The sequence below is a fragment of the Tetrao urogallus genome (genome assembly GCF_951394365.1).
Source record: "Tetrao urogallus genome assembly, chromosome: 12".
NCBI classification, from domain to species: domain Eukaryota; kingdom Metazoa; phylum Chordata; class Aves; order Galliformes; family Phasianidae; genus Tetrao; species Tetrao urogallus.
Window position 1 is genome coordinate 18024443 of NC_136825.1, and position 22308 is coordinate 18046750.

General features: G+C 44.1%; 1 protein-coding gene across 5 annotated transcripts in view; it reads right to left on the reverse strand.

The window, feature by feature from the left end:
* The window catches only part of CNOT1 (CCR4-NOT transcription complex subunit 1), a gene marked incomplete at both ends in the record, with an annotated part of 47295 nt that extends 29074 nt beyond the window's left edge, over positions 1-18221 (reverse strand). For all 5 annotated transcript variants that reach the window (XM_079541509.1, XM_079541508.1, XM_079541506.1 and 2 more), the window contains 15 exons: positions 2342-2493; positions 2720-2842; positions 3663-3782; positions 4968-5208; positions 6670-6797; positions 7102-7272; positions 8781-8891; positions 9157-9283; positions 10376-10544; positions 12040-12243; positions 12663-12717; positions 12818-12886; positions 13350-13448; positions 14426-14533; positions 18120-18221. In XM_079541509.1, the coding sequence (XP_079397635.1) occupies positions 2342-2493; positions 2720-2842; positions 3663-3782; positions 4968-5208; positions 6670-6797; positions 7102-7272; positions 8781-8891; positions 9157-9283; positions 10376-10544; positions 12040-12243; positions 12663-12717; positions 12818-12886; positions 13350-13448; positions 14426-14533; positions 18120-18221 (1979 nt within the window). The remainder of the gene's footprint in view (positions 1-2341; positions 2494-2719; positions 2843-3662; positions 3783-4967; positions 5209-6669; positions 6798-7101; positions 7273-8780; positions 8892-9156; positions 9284-10375; positions 10545-12039; positions 12244-12662; positions 12718-12817; positions 12887-13349; positions 13449-14425; positions 14534-18119) is intronic.
* Between the last annotated feature and the right edge of the window lie 4087 nt (positions 18222-22308).

The window sequence follows — 22308 nt, forward strand, 5'->3', positions numbered from 1 at the left end:
TAGGCAAGTATAGTTTTCCTCATGCAGGAGATGTTTGTAGCACTGTATGATCTTGTTTAACCAAGGAACAGGAGCAGGGCTGATGAATACAGGTTACACACAGATACCACTCTCCATCCTTTGCCCTGCTCCTTTTTTTGGCAGCAGCATGCCTGCTGTGCTTCCACTTAAATATCACAGCATGCTTCAGTAAAACAGATTCAATCTGCTAGGGGCCACTGACCATATGGCAGCCCACAATGCAGGCTTACAATCCCAAGTTTGATTCCTGTGGTGACCAGTTAAAGCCATTTGTGCCTTGGAACAAATCCCCAGTTCCTAATCCTGCCATCTACACAGATGGAAAATTAACATTTTTGTATGATACTCTACTGCATATTAAGATAGATACCATAAAACTTTTTAAATGGTACAGGACAGTAGATTTCCACAAAGCAAAGTTCACGTTTTCAATCCTACCCAAACCACTCGGGCTTCAATTGAAAAATATCAAGTAATGAGAAAAAGAAGAGTTATCTCCTTCTGAAGCATCAGTGCAGCATGGCACAGCAGCAGTGCTCAGGGTGACACAAGCTGCGTGGACACAAAGGGTCTCAGATTAGTGGCTAACAGAAGTGCCTCCCCAGATACAAAACCACAGGAGGGTTAACAACAGCTTAATAACTACAGCTTAGTTAAGGAAATTGCTCCTAAATCAGTTACCCACAGTGGGTAACTTCAGGTGGTGAATGAAGAGCCCCTTGGGACACTTCATGTTTACTGGGATTTTAATCTCCCAGTCTTTACGATGCCTGCTTCTGTTTGTGAGAAACAATCCAAGCAATCCCTTCCTGGAAGAAATCCTGGTGTTTTCTCTTTCACACTCAGAGAGAATAGCTGAAGGAAAACGACTGCAAGTAGGTCACATTCCTGCATAGAAGGGAATGCAGGTTGCTATAAAAAGAAACCAAAAGCTGAGAGAATTGTGCCAGCGGAGAACTGTTAGCTTCTGGATTAACTGAATAAATAAAACTTGGTAACACATTGAGATTCAGGGCACAGTGACATGAGATGAAAGTTAGGTCTACAGTTAACTATTACATCTCTAGGTCTGGGTAACAAGGCAAACACTGGGCTGGACTTCTACAATTAAAAGATGACTCACCAAGTTGAGGAGTAACAGACATTCCTGCTGTCTGAAAGATGGACTGAGATCAACATTTCAGAACTGTGTTTCAGTAGTTTTAAAGTTTAATTGCACAGGTCCCAACAGAAGACAAAAGAACCCTTTCTCGTAGCATTTTACCATGACCTCAGAAGTGCCCTTCCAGTTGAAGCACGGACTGACAGACCTGTACTGGTATTTATTCCCTGCTGCTTACTTGAGAGCTGGGAATCATCTCTGACAGCCATACAGATGTTTCCTGTATCTGTCAAGACAGCACCAGATGATAACACAGCCCCTGGGTCAGGTAACACACATCTGGCCATGCCAGCACCTTCAGATGTCTACATGTAACACCAAAGCCAGCAGCACCCCCAGCTTCCAGTCTGACTCATAGGCCACACAGGGCTACTCCTGGTTACCTGTGAAATACTGCTGCAAATACTATCCTGACCTGACAGTATTCAGTGACCTCACCAATATTTTGCAACATTTTGCCATTTTCACCTAAAATTACCATAGCATTTAAAAGTTATGTTATCCTGTCCATTGTTTCTTCCTTCTCTGCTCCAGGAGGGGTACATTACAACTCTCTAGGACCCACAGTTTCCTTCTAGATTTTACCTAAACGAACTCATGTGTAGAACAACTCAGCTATTTCCCACCCTTTAACTTCAAGACAGTATTTTCAAGACAACAGAAAATGCCTAGTTTCAGTTCTGTAGCATTACAACCTCTACCTCTCTCTTGCACAGGAGAATTGCATCAGCCCTCTCTGCTACAGAGCAACAACCACATATGGAGACATTTCTTTAGTGCAATCACAAAATCCTTTATGCTGTCACAGCTTTCAATGATGGTGCCACACTCTGCAGTTATGATCCCTGTTCCTCTGTCCAAATGACCTCACTGCACCTAGTCACTAACCCATATCTCACTCAGCAGCCATCCCACAATTACCAAGATCACCCCACCGTCTGACTACAAAGACAAGATCAATTTCAACTTCCTGCTGTGCAACCTACAAGAGAAGCTTCAGTGTCAGTGATAAACACACTACTGAGACTAGCCACATGATGTTATACAGCCTCACTAACACACAGGAAGCTCCAAACCAACTGTGAACACGTGCAAGGTACAGCCAGCAACTGAGTTTCAAGCAGATGAAGCACTCAGTGAAAGCAGTACGACCCTTACCCAGCACAAGCCTGCAGGCATGCCAACATAGTTGCCAAGGTTTCTGGAGGAAGCTGAGCACTTTTGGGTTGATCTTTCTCAGGAGCCAGGCCGCCTAGGATGGATGGACATCTTCTCTTTAAGAAGGTCATGCAGGCTTGGATGAAGGGCTCCTGTGGAAAATAAAGTTGTCTCTCTCCCATCTGCATCCAAGCCACTATTTCAAACTTGGCAATTGCATCATGGAAAGAACGACATTAAGTTATAAATTATAGCTCAATGAAAGCGTGGAACTACCAGACCACAGGCACTTTCCACAACTTTAAATCGACTTATGAAGTGAAAGTGACCTAAGTTAGTCACTGATAGAGTACAGAGATAAGGAAAATCCTGTTTTACCCCATGCTCCCGAATTTTGTCTGTGAGCCATTTGTCAAGTTTGAGGTATTCTCGTCGAGAGGCAAGTGCAGCAAGGTCAATAACAAAGGCAAATGGAGTACCATTCAGCAGCATTGACAAGGCCTAGAGGAGAACAAAATAAGACTACCAGTGAAGACACAAGGATACCCTTTCTCCTTTCTTTTCTTTCTAACCTCCATATACCTTCTAACACAGAAATGTTCTCATTGCAGGCTGCTGTGCTTTGTTAGGCACCATCTGCATCATATACACATTTTTGTGCTTGTGGCACAAATAAGCAAGAGCTCATGAGAGTATGGTACCACCTTTCCTGAAGTGACTTTGTGCTTACTGAGTTAAATTCTTCTACACGAACACCTACCAGCAAAGTGATGCTGTAAAGAAAACTAAAAAACCCAACAGAATATCCTAGCATCTCCCTGCCAACAGACCTCAACCACTTCAGAGCCTCTTTGAATACATCTGATCTGAGTGGTCATCTCTGAACACAGAAAGCAATACGATGAAACCGACTTGAAGCTCTTGCACTTTGTGACACCCAATTATTTTGCATCTAACTTTAGGAAGTGATAAAGGCCTCTAAGATGTCAGGTGACCTCCAGTCTTTCATGGACATGTAAACAGTTGTAAAGTAGTATTCTTAAGAAACCTCCATTGCAGCAGTCTCAGAGATGTCACCTTTAAACTAATGCCTGAAGGATATTTTCTACAATTCCCATTTCAATGGTGTTCAAGGTTAAAAAAGTTGAAGCTCTTCCTGGATTTACAGTACATGCACAAAGCAAGCAGCTCCATTATACTGCTTCTTAACAATCCTTACTGAGTGAGTCACATCTAAGTTCAGCTTAGCCTTTGTTAAAAGATGAGCAAGTCTGCATAAGACACCAGGCAGGAAATAATGACGGTGCTTTGCAAAACTCACCTTCAAGTCTTGTGCCACATCAAGAATACGTGACAATTTGGCCTGGTCATACTGCTCCCCTCTCATGTACCATTCTGCCATTGCATGCATGATAAGCTGGCGAATCGAAGGAGACTGACCCTAAGAAGAATTAAATTAGGATTGTACTTCATGTCTCTAGGAAAAGGATCAACTATTTGAACATTTTGTATGATACCTTACCTCTAAAGCCCAACACAAACACATTTAACCAGTCAGCCACAGAACTTAAGTTTCTTAGTTGGTCTCCTATCATAAGGTAACAAAATTATCCAGGAGCTCAACTAAATGATGTAGAATGGCTATGAACGATGAGAATGTACATCTTTTACAGGTTTCCTGTGATTGGAGAAGTCTAATTCCCCCCAGGTACACACACAGCTTTTGGAATAGATGAATTGTTTATAAAACTGTTATGCTCAATGTGTTCTCAAAGTGAAGAATGCAGTATCATGCTTTGACGTGTTCACACAGAAACAATCCTAAGCTTCAATCCAACTGGGCTTTTGCTGGCAGCACAGGTTTAGCTCTCGTCCGTGGAAGACAAGTATCTCAAAGCTGTGGAACAGCACCCTGCCACAGGGCAGCTATCGTTCTGTCCTTCATTCTGAAGCCTATCCTGTTGAAAAACTGCATCTTTTGCTATTTAAGGACTTCATGCAAAAAGCATCACCTGTATTCTACCTCCTATTCTTTCAACTTAAGGATATGTACAAGAAAAAAACCCAAAATATTCATGCTGCTTCAGGTAGGGAACAGTCATGGCTGTGCAGTGAATATGGACTAAGACCCACAGAGGTCAAGCTTCTTATCACTGACTCTACTGTACTCTAAAGGATAACACACTCTTTAATGCAGATTCTCCTTTCATCCCAGAGGATCCCTCTGTCTTCAGTTTCTTCCTTTGATTTGTATGTGTTTAATTACCAGTAGGAGCAGTGAGTAAAGTCAAGATGAAAGGGAAAACCATAGAAATAAGCCTATTGTTTGTTCAATAAGAGCATGGAGTTTGTATACATATTTGCCCTCTCTCTGCACAGAAGTTCTCTTTGAAGGCCAGCCCTAAGCTGTCAGAAAACACTCTAAGCTTCCAATAGAAGTCACCATATGAGCAGTCTCTGTACCTAGAATAGCCTCCACCTTTTACTCCATCACACTGGTGGAAACCATTTGTTTTGAACTTCCTTCCCTAACAATTTCTACACATTAAGCATGCCAGCTTCTCTCTCTCAAAAATAAGTAAATCAAACTTCAGTTGAAATGTAAAGATTTAGTGGAAACACTTACCTGCCCATGCCACGCATAGTGCAAAATGATGGCAGAGTTGGGATGGTTGCCAAGGAAGATTGGCATGAGCGTGGAGATGAGTTCATGGCGCAAGGTGTGCCAGGAAGTGTTGATCTGCAGTAAGGCCAACACCAACATATCTGGGCAATGCTTGATGGGAAAACTGAAGAGCTGCTTAACCTGCTCATACTGTCCCACTTCTGCCAGCCGTAACAGAGATTCGATCAAATCCAGGCTCTTCCTAACAAAAAGAAAAAGACAGACAGACAAGCCCCCCCCCCAAAGGTTACAAAGCAGTTTGGTTATAGCACCCTGGATTTCAGCAGGCTGTAGCATCGATTGCAAGACTACGCACAGCGCAAGCAACCTGCCATTGCAGCTCCTGCTGTATATAATTAAGACTCCAGGAGCAACCTCATCCATGAAAAATAACAAGACAATATATAAAAATAAGCCAAAATGAACTTAAGAGCTTCTGTTAAGGAAGATGGAGAACAGAATGCTGATGTTGGAAAAACTCAGCTAGAAGTGAGTTACTGGAATAACTGAACTTGGAATATACTTTCAGAAGTAAAATACACTTTTGCAACGCCCGAGATTCCACATGTGAAACCCGTGCAACATTTTCCTCTATTTCACAGAGGTATAAATATTGCCACCTTCTCTGACATGAACCATATTCCTCATCCTTCAGTTCCTTATTTCAGGCCACACAACAGGAACAGAAACAATCAGTGCTGACATCAGCCATGCAGACACATTACAAGAAGCTCAGAGTCACACAATTTAGTTTTGTGCAATAACTCAACAAGCCTGGGGGCCCCAGCACAGGAAGGATGTGGAGCTCCTGGAATGGGTCCAGAGGAGGGCACTGAGATGAGCAGAGGGCTGAAGCAGCTCTGCTATGAGGAAAGGTTGAGGGAACTGGGCTTGTTTGGCTTGAAGAGAAGGCTGCAGGGAGACCTCATGGTGGCCTTCCAGTGCTTGAAGGGAACAGATAAACAGGAGGGGGAAACGGCTGTTTGTGAGGGTGGACAGTGATAGGACAAGGGGAATGGTTTTAAAGTGAGACAGGGGAGGTTTAGGTTGGATGTTAGGAGGAAGTTTTCCCCCCAGAGGGTGGTGAGGCACTGGCACAGGTTGCCCAAGGAGGCTGTGGATGCCCCATCCCTGCAGGCATTCAAGGCCAGGCTGGATGTGGCTCTGGGCAGCCTGGGCTGCTGGTTGGTGACCTGCACACAGCAGGGGGTTGGAACCCATTGATCATTCTGGTCCTTTCTGACTCCACTTTATGATTCTGTGAACAGCTCTTCAAACTAACTATTTAAATCCCAAGACCTATTTCATGTAGGGGGAGTATGTTTTTCCAGTGTTATCTTACAAAAGACAGATTTAATATCTTAACTCCTCTATCACACCAACTTCAGTCCTGAGATTCACCAACATATGTTTGCAGGAATTCTCAAAGCAATAAAAGCAACAAGTAGTCATACATTCTCAGATATTATGGAAATATACAGTAATTTCTAATACAAGAACTTTCACTGGTCAAACACAGGAAAACACTAACAGCTCATTTACTGGAACATACACACAGCTACAGACACATAATGCTGCATTAAGACAAAGGCACATCTGACCAAGTTAAGTTGTCTCACTCTAAATCTAAGTAAGAATAGCAGTTTGGAAAGAACAGGTTTACCATGTAGCAATTTCTCGATTGTCATCCTCTGGTGGTGCTTTCAGGATGTCTGTGGTAACTGTATGACAAGGGTAGTCAGCAAAACAAAAGATGTCCGGGTTTATGAGGGAATGTTGAATGAAGGAGAGCTGGAAAGAGAAACCAAAAGCAGTTCAGGACGCTGGAGTTGCACGGTCCTTCACAGCTGCATTTTGCAAAGCTCCAGCCTTTGTGTGTAACCAGGTGAACTAGGTGCTTGGCTCAGCTGCATTACGAGCCAGAACTCTGCTAAAAACAAATGACATGTAGAGCTGGTGACCACCTCCTTCCCAACAATGCAGACACAAATTCTCAAACTTGGCTCGTCTGAAAATTCCTATTACCAATCCACATTTGAGAAATTCAGAAGCTTCTTAAGTGATGTGCAGACAGACAAAATGCTGCTAAGCTTACCTGGCCTTCTGCATGCTTCCAAGGTCTGTATATGGCATTAACTGGAAAAACTTCCATGCCTAGCCCTCTCTGGATGCCAAACACCACAATATGCAGGCCTTTGCTGTCACGAATCTGAAATCCTGGGTGGTCCAATTCATAGGTAACTACTTTGAAGTCCAGGCTAGGATTCTGCATGCACAAAACAGGAGAGCAGTCAGCCTTAAAGGTCACAATCCACAGTACTCAATTCTAAGAACCCCACTCCAGCTTAGCATCCACCCAAATTTTGGTTGAGAACAGTTTGTGTTCTTTTTAAAACAAAGTTTAGATAGTTCTACAAACACGATGCAAGCTTGTGTTTGAAGCCAGTCCATGAGCCTGCATTTTCCCCAGCACTACAGCCAATGCTGTCCATACTTCCAAACATTAAATTAAAACCAAAACAACTGAAACAGCTCATTTCTTAGCACTCCCATTCCTTTTGTTAGCCTCCATATCCTCCTCAGCAAGAGACAGAAGGATGTGACCAGCTGCCAAACAGGACTTGTTGTCTTCCTGAACAATTTACAATGCAAGCACCCACAAAGCACCCATTAGATTTTCATCAGTAGTGTGAAACTTTCATATGAATGAGCTTGGAGGGAGCCAGGGCCATTACAGAATGCAGACCACTTCTTCCAAAGGTAGGTGAGAACCAGATGCAAGAGCAGGAGATACTGGCTGCACATTGTGCCTGCTTCCTGACAAGCTGATGTGACACAAAGTAAACGTGAACTGCATCATAAAGCTAAGAAAGGCTCTGGGTGTGCTTTTACAACTGCAAAATTGAGTAAAAGAATGAAGTGCTTAAAGAAAAAGAAATGATTTATTGAGAACATGAACGTACAGGTGCACTCATGCCGTTTGGGTAAAGCACAACTGCAGCCATCTCTACAGGTTTATGCACTGCTACAGGATGGAAAAAAGCAGTTTCCTTAAAGGAAACAGAAGATAGAAGCAGCAGAGAGCTTTCTGTAAGAACTGAAATAGTACAGCTATATTAGCAAGCAAGAGCTACACAGCACAGAAGGATTTGGGTATTGGTACGTAATTAACAGCTAGCTTCTTCAAGTTTTTGGATTTTCTAAAACCAACCAACTCCTGCATAGGTTAGAGGGACCACACAGAAACCTCTCTCTTGCCTAGCAGAGAAAGGAAATGGCATTCGTGTTTCACTGTGCTAATTAAAAAAATGCTACTGAAGAAGTGATGGAAAATCTTCCAAAACATCACCAAACAGCAGCATTGGGAGGTTTGGAATGAGTAACTACAAAAATATTTTTTCTTCTTCACTATTAATGCCTACAGAGAAGCTTTTCAAAACAAGGTGCCTGATGCACAGCTGTGTTCCACGGTCAGAAATAAACTGTTCAAACTAAAAACCCTTCAGACACACAGGAACACACAGGAGTGAGCAACATGGAATGAATCACAAGCCGCACCCACGTTAGCATTCTGGTAGTTTTTATTTACCACAGTTCTTCAAAATACTCTCATTCAAGGGGGAAAACCATCACTCAAGCATAGCAGCACAAACACGTTATTGAGATTCAAAGCCATTCAGGCTGCTAGGAGCTCAAAAAGCTTTATATTCCCACTGGGACATGCCCTTCTTTGAACTGTTCTGCACTGAAGATCAGGGTGCTCAGGAAACTTACCAGCTCCTTAAGAACATCAATTAAGACCTCCACATTCCAGGTATGGGCTTGTGCTCCATCACTTTTATCTTTCCCATCACTCCAAATCCCACTGCCAGGAGCCGAAATAGACTGCAAGTTAAACATACTCCATTAAGTACTGGCTAGAGAACTCTCAAAGCCCGCCAGCCACAGAACTTCTCACTATGAAGGAAAGATTCAGAGCAGTAATGACCCCACTTGCACGCTGCTCAGAATCCTTCACTCAAGAAGGTATTACAGAAATGTACGCTAGAACCTTTGGAAGTATAAATATTGAATAATAAAAGCTTACATTCTGAAGATTTCCCAATTCCTGCTTATTAAATACCAATAACCCATCCTGTACAGCACTCACTTGTAATGGAATACCATCCGTCAGCCCCGAATGAGTCCGAGCCATCATCCCCAGCACCCTGGCAACCTGGGCAGCCGTCACCTCCCGAACTCCAAATTGCATGATTATGTTGCGACATTCTTCAACGCTACCAGGGGATAAAACAGACCTCAGTAAAGCTGATTTTCCTTCAAACAATGCAGGCTCAGCCCTCACTATGAGCCGAAGCCAGAAGCAGTGTTTGCAGGCTCCTGCTACCACGCTCAGGTATTACAGCGCTCTCCTTGGGCCCTAACAACTGCACCGTAAGATCCCGTTTATGGAAAGGTAACAGATACACAGCATGAAATAAACTCATAAAATATTCAAAACAATTCCTCAGTAGAGGCATTCTAACTAGTTTTTCCTCCTATATTTCTGACAACTCACACACGTATACAATCAATCAATGGCACACAGTATCTGTGCTAGGTGCAGAGACGTATAGTCATGCTCACATCACTCTCAGCAAGCCCACACAGCTCTGTTCATGGCAGCCTGTTTCACACAGCACCAGCAACTCTAGCTAACAGAGATGCATATTTCACATTTTAGAGAAGGGGAAGATAGCCAAGAGAATCTGGAACACTCTAAATGAGAATGTGGGTTAAGTACGTACACAAATACACACACAAAGCCAGGGCAAGTTGAAGACAGCTGTATTTCTACCAAAATAAGCCTGAGCAGGCACAGGCTCTGAAGCAGCTGTCAAGATACTCTGCTTTATCACCAGCAATTCACTATCATAATTATATTCCACAGCTCGAAGTAATCTTAATTACAAAGTTGAAGCTTTGATAAGCGTGGTACAAACAAGAAGCTGCTGCTGGGCAACTCCCTTGCAGAGACACCATTATCTTCAGCCCTTCTGTAATTCACTTCATGTGGTCAGTGAGCTATCAGGAATGTGCCACAAGTGCAGAACAGGATTTAGGTGGAACTCATGTTCACTAAGCCATCTTGTTTTTAGGATGTAACCTTCCTTCTTGTTTATAAAACCTTTCCAAGGAAGGCAAATACCTTTAGCTAACAGTTTTTACCATGACAACAGAAAAGCTACTCACAACAGAAGCAAAACAAAATAAGAATTAAAACAAACTTGTAGCAGTTGGTTCTTTTCTTCACCTTTTGCATCCTGAGAAACGCCACCAGCACCCAAAGTGCTTGATTTCATACCAAAAAATTATCTTTTCCTACAAACCTTGTACAAAAGCCATAGCCAACTTCTTGCATAAAGTCTGCCAGAGAACTCTCCATCATTGTTTTGGCTATCCCTCCAGAATCAGGCAGGATCCTGTCCATTAGAATGTCCCGTTTTTCAGGGTATAGAAGTGGTGCAAGCACCACAGGGCAACGCTCCTGGGGAAAATCTGAAGGCAAACAATGAAACAAGTCATGCCAAAGACCCAGAACAATAGTTGTTATAATCAACAGGCTACTCAGAAACAAAGTGCTATACTAGAATTTCCTTGCTGCTGCAGAAATTTAGATGCTGCTCCAAGTATTTCTCCACCCCATCTAGCAGCTCCCTGCTGGCTCTCAGATATTCCTAGAGAATAAGAATGTCCAAGAGGCTACATTAATATCTTCACTGCAGCTGCCCAAGATGACCAGCAGCTGCAGTGGGAGCCTTACAGCTACAGACTGTCAACAACAGCAGTCACCCAAAAAAAGCACAGAGCAAGAAACAACACAGCAGTAAAGAAGGCTCTCCTCTACATCAGGCAGTATTAGAATCAAAGGAGAGCCCACAGCTTAAGAAGATCACCAGTCAAACTGAGGCATGCGAGGATGGAAGGAGAATACTTGCTCTTCCTCTCAGGAAAACAAAGTTTAAAGAAGACACAGCACTGAGAAGATGAGAAGTATTGGTGGCAGTTTTGTTCACAGCAAAACAGCAGAGTAAAGACAGCTTGGGGCAGGCCTTCCTTCGACAGCACTGTCTTGAAGACAATGCATAATACCTCCAATACCCTTTGGGGCCACTCTGAGAAGAATTCTATGTTTCCCAAATCAAAGCAAGGAAAATAACACTAATGCACTAATCTTCATTAAAGCAAGCATGACTTAAGAAGTCACACCTAAACAAATGGTAGAAACATTCTGCTCCCTGTACAAAGGATGCGCTCCTCTACGTCTGTATAGAACCAAGCAGTGGGTTGAGTTAAACACAGTTTTTGAGTTCAAGTTCTCATCCTTCTCAAGTGTTTACAGCACACACTTTGGTTTTGGAAAGGGAAGAACTACTACTTCATGTCTAATTGACGTTATCCCTGCCACCACGCAAGGTGAATGGGAGATCCCAGGAATTTAATTAGTTTTACTCAAAACCACATCCCACACTCTGCTAGAATTTCACAGAGCTGCTCCTAATATAGAACACCCAGTGATTACTCTTCCAAGTTAATGATTTTAAAGCTTTTATCTTTAAAAAATGATGTTAAAGATTAAGTTCCTTACCCTATAGAGAAGCTCAGGCTTTTCCAACTACAGTGCATTGTTACGTGTTAGTTAAAACCACAAGAGCCACCCCATACAAACAAACAAGTGGACAAAAATTTCACCTTATTTACTTTGCTTATTTATCATAAGTCTTTTGGGGGAAAAAAAAAAAAAAAAAAAAAAAAAAAAAAGGACAAGAAAACCCACAAGCCTTGAGGTTGTCTCAAGCTACTGCGTGCTAAAAGAGAACTGCTAGCCTGGCCACAAGTCAGAGCAGTAGTACTTGTCAGTTTGGTTAGGAAAAATCACTGAGTTCTACCTCAGCCCCATCCCCATTTCAGCAGCCTGCACTGACAGCAGGGTGACAAAAGCCCATTTCTACCTTTGCACTTAGTCTGGCTCCCAGGAAAACACCACACTTACCTCTACGTAATGTTTTGAGGAAAGCGTCGATCTGTTCCTGTCCCACCCCAAACGCTCCCTTCTGCCCAAAAAGGAGATGGGAGAGGAGAAGGTGCAGGACCTCTATTGCAATATCTTGGAAGCCACCTTCTTGATTTCCACTGACGTCCGCGTCAATGTAAGAGCGTAAAAGATCTGGGAGTTTCTGTTTGATAAACTGGGCAGCTGTCGAATGCAAAAGAGAACAGAATCAAAATCTGAAATGTGTTTTCAGTGTAACAATTTATCTCAGTTAGGTACCATTAACTTACTCCGAGTTTGCTGATCACAAGCTACAACAGCTCAGATTTAACAATGAACTTCACAATCCAAACCTCTGAGCTTAATGGGTAGCAGACAACCAAAAAAGTAAGGCAGGACCTCAGCCTGACTCATTACCGAGCAAGTCACTCATGGAAGGGACCTTCAACTTCACAGAAGACAAGATGGCCACGCTACCTTTTGCCCTCCCCGAAAAAGGCTTTAAGGCTTCAGCTCCTTCACTGACTGCAATATCACACAGGCAAATATCTACTTATTTAGAAAGCCTGCTGCTTAAATGGAAAACAACGCCTTTGCTGCAGCGTTCTGGAAGGCTCACTTACCAAAACCTCGTAGATCTGAGCTGAACGAGTTCAGTAAAGCGAGACCAAATATCACCTATAAACAAACAAACCCAAACAACAGTAAGGAGACATTGCCCTTTTCAACAAGCTCAGCCACAGAACACTAGAAGTGTGAAAACAGAAGGTTCACCTACCTCTTGAACTTTACTTAGTTTGATGACTTTACTCAATTGGGCAAATAAATGGGGTGAAGGCTTTAGACTCTGAAATGAATCAAAACAGTTAAGTGGAGCTGATTTTGTGATTAGTCTCATGTGTCACAGCAATCTAGATGCCTGTTTGCAAGTCTTGAATATTAGTAACCATCCTACTGCAGGTTAACGCAGCTTATAGTGGAAAACTAAGAATCTCCAGAACTACTTTCGGATGCATCTAGACTAAAAGTTTACTCCCAATATCCCTGTGTTAATCTAAGTTCACAATTAAATCCCCATCATGCCTTTTATACTGACAGAACCAGGAGCACTGATGATTTACTTTGGTACTGCCTGCCACAAACAAGCCATTAGGTAACATACGTCAGATTGTTCTCTGAATAACCAGCTCAACAAAACACAACAGGCAAGTTCAACTTTACCACGAACAATTTTAGCCATAAAAAAACCCCCACAAAATAGGAAAAGCACAGAAAAAACCCAGTAGGATCCTTTGCAAAAACATACCCACCTTCTGATAGTGCAACGGATTGTCAATGGCGTAGGACAGCGTCGAGATAAAGTTTGGTTTTGTAATCAGCGACGCACACTCCTGGATCAGAAATTGAGTCTGGGAAGAACAAAGCAACTTCAACATTCATATTGTTTTGACACGGGACAATAAAACAAAGCCTCTACTTTTCAAAACATGCAAGAGAACTAAATATAAAGCACAGAAGTCTTGCAGTGCCTAAACTTTCAATCACGCTCATTGAACTCATTCCTTTTCAATTAGGCTTACTTCAGATTCAGTTTGGTTTTCTCTCTAAGACTAAGAAAGTGACCAAACACTCACCTCTAAATGGTACAGAAAACTGCTTTGAAATGTGAGACATTTATTTTCTGTGAGCACCCTCACACATTGCAATAGACAATCTAAGAACATTTAGTTCTTATCTGTGAGTTAAGAATATTGCTTAAGGATGAAAAACATGAGCTAACACCAGAAGTGTCAATTAGTGAACTGGGACAAAGCTTTTTGGGACAAAGGCTTTCAAGGAGAGCACTGTGTGTAGTGAAAAAAACAACTCTACGTAAGCTGTTTTCCCAGATCAAGGTACTTTAAGAGTCAGTTATCAGTAGTTTACTGTCTTCAGATTAGAGTACTGGCAGTCATAGAATGGCCAGGGTTGGAAGGGACCTCAAGGATCATGAAGCTCCAACCCCCTGCCACATGCAGGGCCACCAACCTCCACATTTCACAGCAGCCCAGGCTGCCCAGGGCCCCATCCAACCTGGCCTTGAACACCTCCAGGGATGGATGGGGCATCACAGCCTCTCTGGGCAGCTGTTCCAGCACCTCTCCACTCTCATAGTACAGAACTCCACCCCTGACATTCAACCTCAACCTTCCCTCCTTCAACTTCAAACCATTTCCCCTTGTCCTGCTGTCATCTGCCCTTTCAGAGAGCTGAAGAGTTGTCAAGAAAAGCCAGACGCCGTAACTGACGTTCGCTTGCAGCTACCACCTTCACCCCTCAGATCACACCCTGCTGCAGGTTTTGCACGCATCGACCCAACAAGGAACAGCCCGACTGCAGACTTTACCTGATGGAAATCTTTGCCACTGCTTTTACCATCGCCACTGAAATCCACGTGCGAGAATAGACAGCGTAGTAAGTGCCTGTCTGCCTCGGGACCGTGCCTGTTCACAATCTGCAAGAAAACATCCAAGAAAGCCTCGGTAGCAAACAGTGGTTATAAAGCATCCTCTGGGACTAACACCACGGGTACAGCAGTTCTGTTAGTGGTTCATTCGTCTGCAGTTTTTACACAAATGAGAACGTTGCCCCTTTTAATCAAAAGCCAAGTCATTAGATCTATTTGCAGATTAGAAATATAAAAAGAAATTTTATAGAAATATAAAAGGTGACAGGAGAAGAATCTAGATTCGAGTCACTGACACAGAAGCCATGCATTTCACAGGTCTTATCCTTAAAGAGAAGCTAAGAGAAGGGGGTTTTAAGTCGTGAAAAAAAAGACTTAAAGCTTCTCTGCCACTAAAGCAGGATTCACGTGGTGCCACAGTCCCAATTCTCTGTATTTTTCTCCTATATTTCCTGTATCTCAGCCCACAAGAGCACAGAGCCCTGGGACAGCATGCAGATCTGCAAGGCAAGGGCTGTAGCTCAGACAGGCCGCTGGACTGCAGCTTCACTGAGCTTGCAGCTTCCACTTTGTCTCCTGCTCATGTCTGACTGCCATCATTACTCCAGGCTCTTTTAAAACACTACACAGTAAGTGTTCCCTGCCTCCTAACTCAAAAAAAAACCAAAACAACCATCTCTAACTTGCTTGTTGGCAAACTTTAAAAGCAAACAGCACATGCTGAACACCTGTGGCTGAGACTTCTCCCCCGTCATTAGAGCTCATTCAGCCAATTGTACAGCTCAGCAACAAATAGGTGATCCACACCTGTTAAACACCAACCAACCACTTCTAACTCTTCGTAAGGCCACATCTTCGTTAGCATCCCATCATTTGCCTTAACTCCTGACCACAGCCCAGCTCATCAGCTTGCTGTCTGAAGAACCTTCAGACTGTTTCAGTGTTTGTTCATTTCTTTAAGTTTTACCTAACTGCACCACATCACTTGCTTTTAATAGAATCCATACTGGCAGAAGCTTCAAGTCACTTTATTTGTCCAAGCAACAGCAGCAAACATCAAATCCAACCTTCATCCATCAGCGAGATGTTGCCATTGTTTCCACAAGACATGTTAGCATGCCCCAGCAGCTCTGCCTGCACTCCAGCTCCTTCCATCAAGTTCAGTGCTTCACCCTGCCACAAACCTCCCTGCTTGCTGGTGGCTTCCTAGTGCAAAAAGACAAACTGCACTGCTTCAGGCTGCGTCCGCTTCAGCTCTGCTGACTGATGGCTTTCAGCTCCATTCCTCTATCGTTATCTGACCTTACGCTTCCCCTCCCTTTGCTTATCCCAGAGGTTGCCAAGCTTTGTTCTGCTGGGAAGGAACATCCAAGTCAGAGCCAGCCCTGCATCCTGACTGGATGCGCCCTGATACATCAGCCCAGAGCAGACAGCCCACTTCAGCTGTGCTGACAGTACCGCCTCCAGGGGCAGCCACTCTCCACGACTTGTAGGAAGCTGCTCAGTCAACAAACTCCGAGTTGGTTCAGGCTTTAGAAAACAATCCCAACCAAATACGTAGATTCAGACGTGGTAACAAGGCTGGCATGAAGCCGGATCCAACTTCTAGTGAGCTACCACCAGATGAATTCATCAAAGCAGATGGATGCAGAAGAGAAATGTACACAGTGAAGCTATCAGTACATCTCTGCATCAAAATTAGATTCCTTCCTTGTTTAGAAGTAACTTCAGAAGGTTGTGCATTTGAAAACTAAACATGCCATTGGGGGAAACGCTGCTGGAATTGCAGCATAGGCATTTCTCTGCTCTACTACATTGATACACAAGATTTTTTTCCTGGGAAATAGATAAAGGGAATTGCTAGCTCTTCTGTACAAAGCATGCCTGCTTCTGGCAACTGTTCAACTGAGCTTCATTATAAACTACAGGTAGTAGAACCACATGTATTTGGATTTATCACACAGAAAGCTGGACTTTGCTCAGGCAAATACAGGCTTAGCTCAGAAATAACCGCTTTCCAGCTCTGTTCAACAGAACACAGAGAGTTCTGCCTTCCTAGATGAGTCTGCCCTCAAAGCCCTTCTCTCCTCACCACTAATTTAGGAAAAAGGAAACCACCAAACCCATTTTGAACAAAGTCACTCTTTTGAATTTATTTTTCTGACAAAAATGCATAGAAGATTTTTTTCTTAAACACACATGTTCCATTTCTTAAAGCAGTCTTAAAGCATCACCCATGTTAGATGGTCACTGAAAGCACATTAAAGCAAAAATCAGCCCTGCCACCTTTACGTTCTCCAGTGATGCATTTAAAGTCGACGGCACTTTGTTCAGAAGTGCAAACTGGAAGAAAGCCAGCAGCTTAAGATCAGAGGCTATTTTCACTAATCATGTGTGAAGAGAACAGTTGCAAGCATGTTTTTGCACATACTTTGTACGCTTAGGCACGAGCTTTGTAAAACTGAGTTATGCCAAAAATTCACACCGAGCAGCGTGAGCAAGATGGAGACAGCTCAAGCATGCACTTATCCCTGCAACTAGCTGAGGAGAAACTGCACGAGGTGACACAAGTAATACTAGCAAGTTAAAGGCAACAGGGGAGCGTGGAGATTTGAAGACCTGAGTACTGAACTGTGTTACAGCCACACACACTCAAACCAGCCATTTGCACTTGCAGTCTCTCAACGCACCAAGGGGTCTGCGGTGAAGGATAAGGAGGAACCTGCCTCCATTTTAGAGATCTGGATTCCAGCTGAAAAGACGACTGATCATACATTCTCTCAAACCTAGACATTTATTATGCTGACATAATTTTTCATGTTAAATCTGCAAGTCACACCTCAGTCACACCTTGCTTCAGGAGCTGCTCATCTGTTGAAACAGGCTGACAAGGACAGCAGGATTTCACACCCTTGCAAGTACTGAACTTGTGAGCACAAATGTTTAACAGGCCCAGCTGTGTTGGGAACCCATCTAAACTAGTTTCTGAAACTTGCTCAGTAGCATTCACTTCCTCCTAAACACTCCTGCTGACAGCTGTTTCCAGCCCATCCTGCAATCAGCTCTATATTTAAAAGGGTCAGTCAAACCAGAATTCTTGCCCAGATCTAAGATTTTTTTGTTTCAAGCTACAGCTACTCTGCCTATAAACCCAAGGTCACAGAAGCTCACCTGACTTACCAGCATGCTACGCTCCATCAATGAAACAAAGAGCAAAACTCTTCCACTCAAGGTAGGTGAAGGTATTCAGATTAACCACGTCCTCTCATTTTCAGTGGAACAGCTCCAACAAGGAAATACAGTTTCCTCCCTCTCCCATCTAATGCTCTTACAGAGCATCCAGAAGCTGAAAAAATGAACCTGAAAGAGCTCAGGAGAGCTCTGCATGCCATACTCCACAAGCAGAGGCTGCTCTTAACGCACAGCCACAGTCATGCTGCTTTCAGATCTGAGAGCAACTGATTGCTGTACACCACCATCCAAGCAGGAACAGCTGGGAGCTGCAGCCCCCCATCCTGCAGCACAGAGCCGTGCACGGGAGAGCGCTGTGGAGCGCAATTCAATCGAGGAGAGAAATCCCTCCTGACACTCTTTCTCTCCAAGATTTCCTCAGTCACATCGCTGCTCTACTTACGTGCTGTATTTCCTGCTGGCTGGCTCGGTAGTTTTTCTTGGTTAAATTGTCCACCAGGTAGCTGATTTGAGACAAGGCCAGCGAGAGCGAGTCAAGATTCATTGCTGGTTGGGGCGGAAGCAGGCGGCCGAGCCCGGCGCAAAATCACCATTATTCCCCTTTAGTCACCTCAGAGACAGGTTAATTGTTTTTCCCCCAATTAGCCTGTATCTGGTTGTGTTGCTTTCTTCAGCTCTTTCTCAGTTGTCTTCCTCTGTACAGAAACATGGCACCTGCAAGACAAAATTGCATCAGGTTTGAGTTCTGTAGCAACTTCACAGCTCTGCTCCAGACACCGCCATTACTTTAACTGATAACGTTCTGTGACAAGTATTTTTCTGTTTATTCATATAATATCAGAAAGTAGTGCTTCCTCTGTACTAACAGAACAATTCAGTAACATGCCTCAGAGCTGTTTACTTTTTCTTGCTTGTAAACTAAGCTGTAAACCAAGTGAAGTTTAACATTGATAACACAGACACTTTTGAAGGCTTAACTTATGTAAAGCATTCGATATAACGACATCCACCAGGAAAGCAAAGCATGATGAAGTTTTTGCAACACAAGCTTCGTTGTTTTCACAGCACCCAACCACATTTATTCCTTTCTGCACTGTGCCAGCCTGAAGGAGCCAGCAAACAGCTCGGCTGGAAGAACGGCCGCCCTTTCAGCACTGTGAGAAAGAAGAAAACGAGATGCATAGCAAATGAGGCAGCACACAGCGACAGTCACAGGTCAGACAATCACAGGTCACCACCGCTCCCAGCACCAATCAGGAGTTCACACACAGCGTGCTCTTTGGCCATCTCTGTCACATTTTGCCTGGCTGCTATAAAACAGCACCGCGCTCCGTGGCACGCAGCAAAACAAGTGGTTGTGAATGAGCAGCACACAAAAAGCTGCAAGAAACTGACCCTAACATTTGGCTCCTAGAGAAACAGCTTTCCAGTGAGCGAGAACGGCAAGCGTGCCAGCTTAATGGATTCCTATGACAACATAAACCTTGGCTCTTGACATCTCATCTGTTAAATCACAGATTGCCAACGCGATACAGTTGCATCCCAAAGCAAGTCCTGCACAAGCAGCAGTCACAGGATACAGGGGGAAGCAGCTCTGGGAAACAGCCCTGGTGTTTCCCAAGGGTGGAAGCGATGGAGCAAGCAGACAGGGCTGCACCACACAGAGCTGCAGCTTCTGCCCCTTCCCTCTCTGCACAGGAGGTATTCACTCACACTTCGAGCTGTTCTTTACCACCTGCCTGTTTAACACTTCCTACTGCCACAGCAGGAAGATGACCACAGGTTAGCTCCAGTGGAAAGGCAGCAGCGTGCTTCTTGTAAGGACAGGCAGGTTTACACACAACTAATTCTCCCCTTGGTCCTCCAGAAGATAAACATAAGCAGTGCATTTCACCACAGGAAAAAAAAAAAAAAAAAAGCCAACTTTTATCACAGAATGGCCTGGGTTGAAAAGGACCACAATGATCACTCAGTTCCAACCCCCTGCTGTGTGCAGGTCACCAACCAGCAGCCCAGGCTGCCCAGAGCCACATCCAGCCTGGCCTCGAATGCCTGCAGGGATGGGGCATCCACAGCCTCCTTGGGCAACCTGTTATGATGCCATAGAAACCCCACGTGCTCCTAGGAACCGCAGTTCCCATGCACACAAAGACATTCCAACTACAATCTGAACTAATAGTCGCAGGAGTGAAAGCAGTCCAGCTGACAAAGACAAGCTAGAAGAATCACAAAAGAATTTCAGAACTTGTTGAAAGTTACAACAGGAAGAATCACAGAAAGCTTTCAGATTTCAGATTTATTTCTGTTCCTCTGGTAGGCTACAACTCATCACCTTCATTCACAGGCTTAATAACCCATTAAGTGCAGAAGGTCTGTAGGAACTGGGGCACAGAGGTGATCAGGACAGACCAGCAGGACGGCAGCTGATCTTCTGTAAACGGTAACTGGGTTTCAGACAGCATCACCAGGCATTGCAGGCACATGCTTTTCAAGCAGTTCTCACCACACCACCCTAAAGCTTTTGACAAGTGTTTGTTACAAATAGATTATTGTTGCCACAGTGATTACAGACATCCCACAAAGAGCTTGCAAAGGAACCCTGCTCCTGGTACAAACTCAGGAGCAGGACCCACACCAGCACCCCAATCCTGTCATTCCTCAGCCAGTAAGTCAAGCTTCAGAGTTTCCCTCTCTGGCCGCCAGGAAGAGAAATGGCATTGCTCTGGATATTGCTCCTAGGCTGATACAAATACAACACTCACACTCACCCTACCCCAAAGCAGCCTTTATATCCCAGGACTTCAGAGCTGGGCTGAGCCACAGGAAAGCACATGCCTACAGCCTGACCCTCCCTGCTGCTGCACAAAGCCCTGCAGAAACAGAGACAGCCCAGCTGCAGCATTGCTGGAAAGCAGAGACCACCAACTCTGGGTGCTCAACAACACAACAGTCAAAGCAGGGCTTTCTTTTCCATGGAAGCAGAACCAAAGCGTGAGCAGACACGGTGATTCAAGGGCAGAGCACAGTAGCTGAAGGAAGCAGCTTCCTACCTACACTCTAAATATACGGTTTGTGTGCTATGTATCCCGCTGCACAGCCACTTGCAGCTCCCACCAGCGCTTCAAAGTTTCCAACAGCGCAACCTAACTTATAGCAGTTCCCAAAATCCAGCACTGCCAGGAAAGAAAGCACAGGTACCTCCCTGTGTGACTGAACGTAATTTCTGCTGGACTGATTAAGGAAGCTATGAATGCTATGCAAGGCAGGCTTTATTTTTAGATGTGCATATTCTTAGTGGGAATAAATCTCCCTACCCTGGCCTCAAGAATTCAAGCAGCTTTGAGTCCCTGTGACAAACCTCCCCCCTGGACAGGTCCAGAACAATCAGGCCTAAGCCAGAAAGAGTTTACCAAGGCATTGCATCTGCTGACAAAACTGCTACCTGCAGTTACAGGGCCTACCATACAGTAAGTGGATTAGCTCTCAGACACGGCACTGGGGAGCTCTTAGAACACTGCCATTCTGTGTATTGTGCAACAGAGCAAACTTTTAAGAGGCAGAAAATATCTGCTGAAACCTACAGTGCTACATTGCCTGAGTGCTCCTTGAGGAAACGGAGGGGTCAGCAACCCAACATCTGGCAGGGGAGAAGCTTCAGTTGATTCTCTTCAATGCTGCAGAATTCTGCTGGGTTACAACAACATAAACGGGATACAATTGTAGGCTAGAATCCAAACGCACATGATTGAGAGGGCTAATATGTAACCAGTAGTCAGGTGTGGCCAAAACACTTCAACAAGTTCAAACACTCCCTACTAACCAGAAGCAGATCAGGAGGAGAAACAAACTTCGCTGCTGAGGATGACAAAACAAACCTCAAGTCCTCAGCACACATTTAGCAGAAAAACAACTCCAAAATTACTTCAAGCCGAATTTTGGGGTTTTTTTTCTTAATATTTTTGCAGAACTAAGAAACTACTCCCACTGAGCTTCAAGGGCTGCAAAGGCTTTAAGTACTGCAGGTAGAGGATAAAACAACTGAAGTGACAACGGCAGCACACGTTCAGGGATCTCAATGATGAGGTTCTCAACTCCTGCCAGAAAGCATCATACAAATAAATCATACAATTAACACCAAGAGTGCTGTGCTAGATGGATAAACAGGATGAGGTGTTTCTCCAAAGAGGAGAGACAGGGAGAAAGTGAGTTTGCTGTGAGCCTGCCTTCGAGAAACCAGGCTATAAGGATAAATGGCCAGAAAACAACACATATAAGGGAAGAACACTCTAGAAAGAGTGTCACACAACACTGTGTACTCACTGCCTCACTGTACTTACGCCAGTGTGCTTCCTGTTTATGACAGTCACCTCACCCAGGCTTGACCCACCTATAATTTTAGCCAATGCCAACGTAGTTACCTTAGAAACAGGAAGCACTCAAGTTACGTGCACTAGGAATGACTTATCAGGACCACACCTGTGCTGCTGCCTGCTTCAGAAGAAAAAGAGGCAAATTCCATTGATAGCAGATGTCACACTTCTAGAAGGATGGCCTCGTGAGCAGCTGCAAGTTGGAGATGTATCTAAAAATTAATCAGAGAACCACAGGGGCTGGAAGCGACCTCTGGAAAT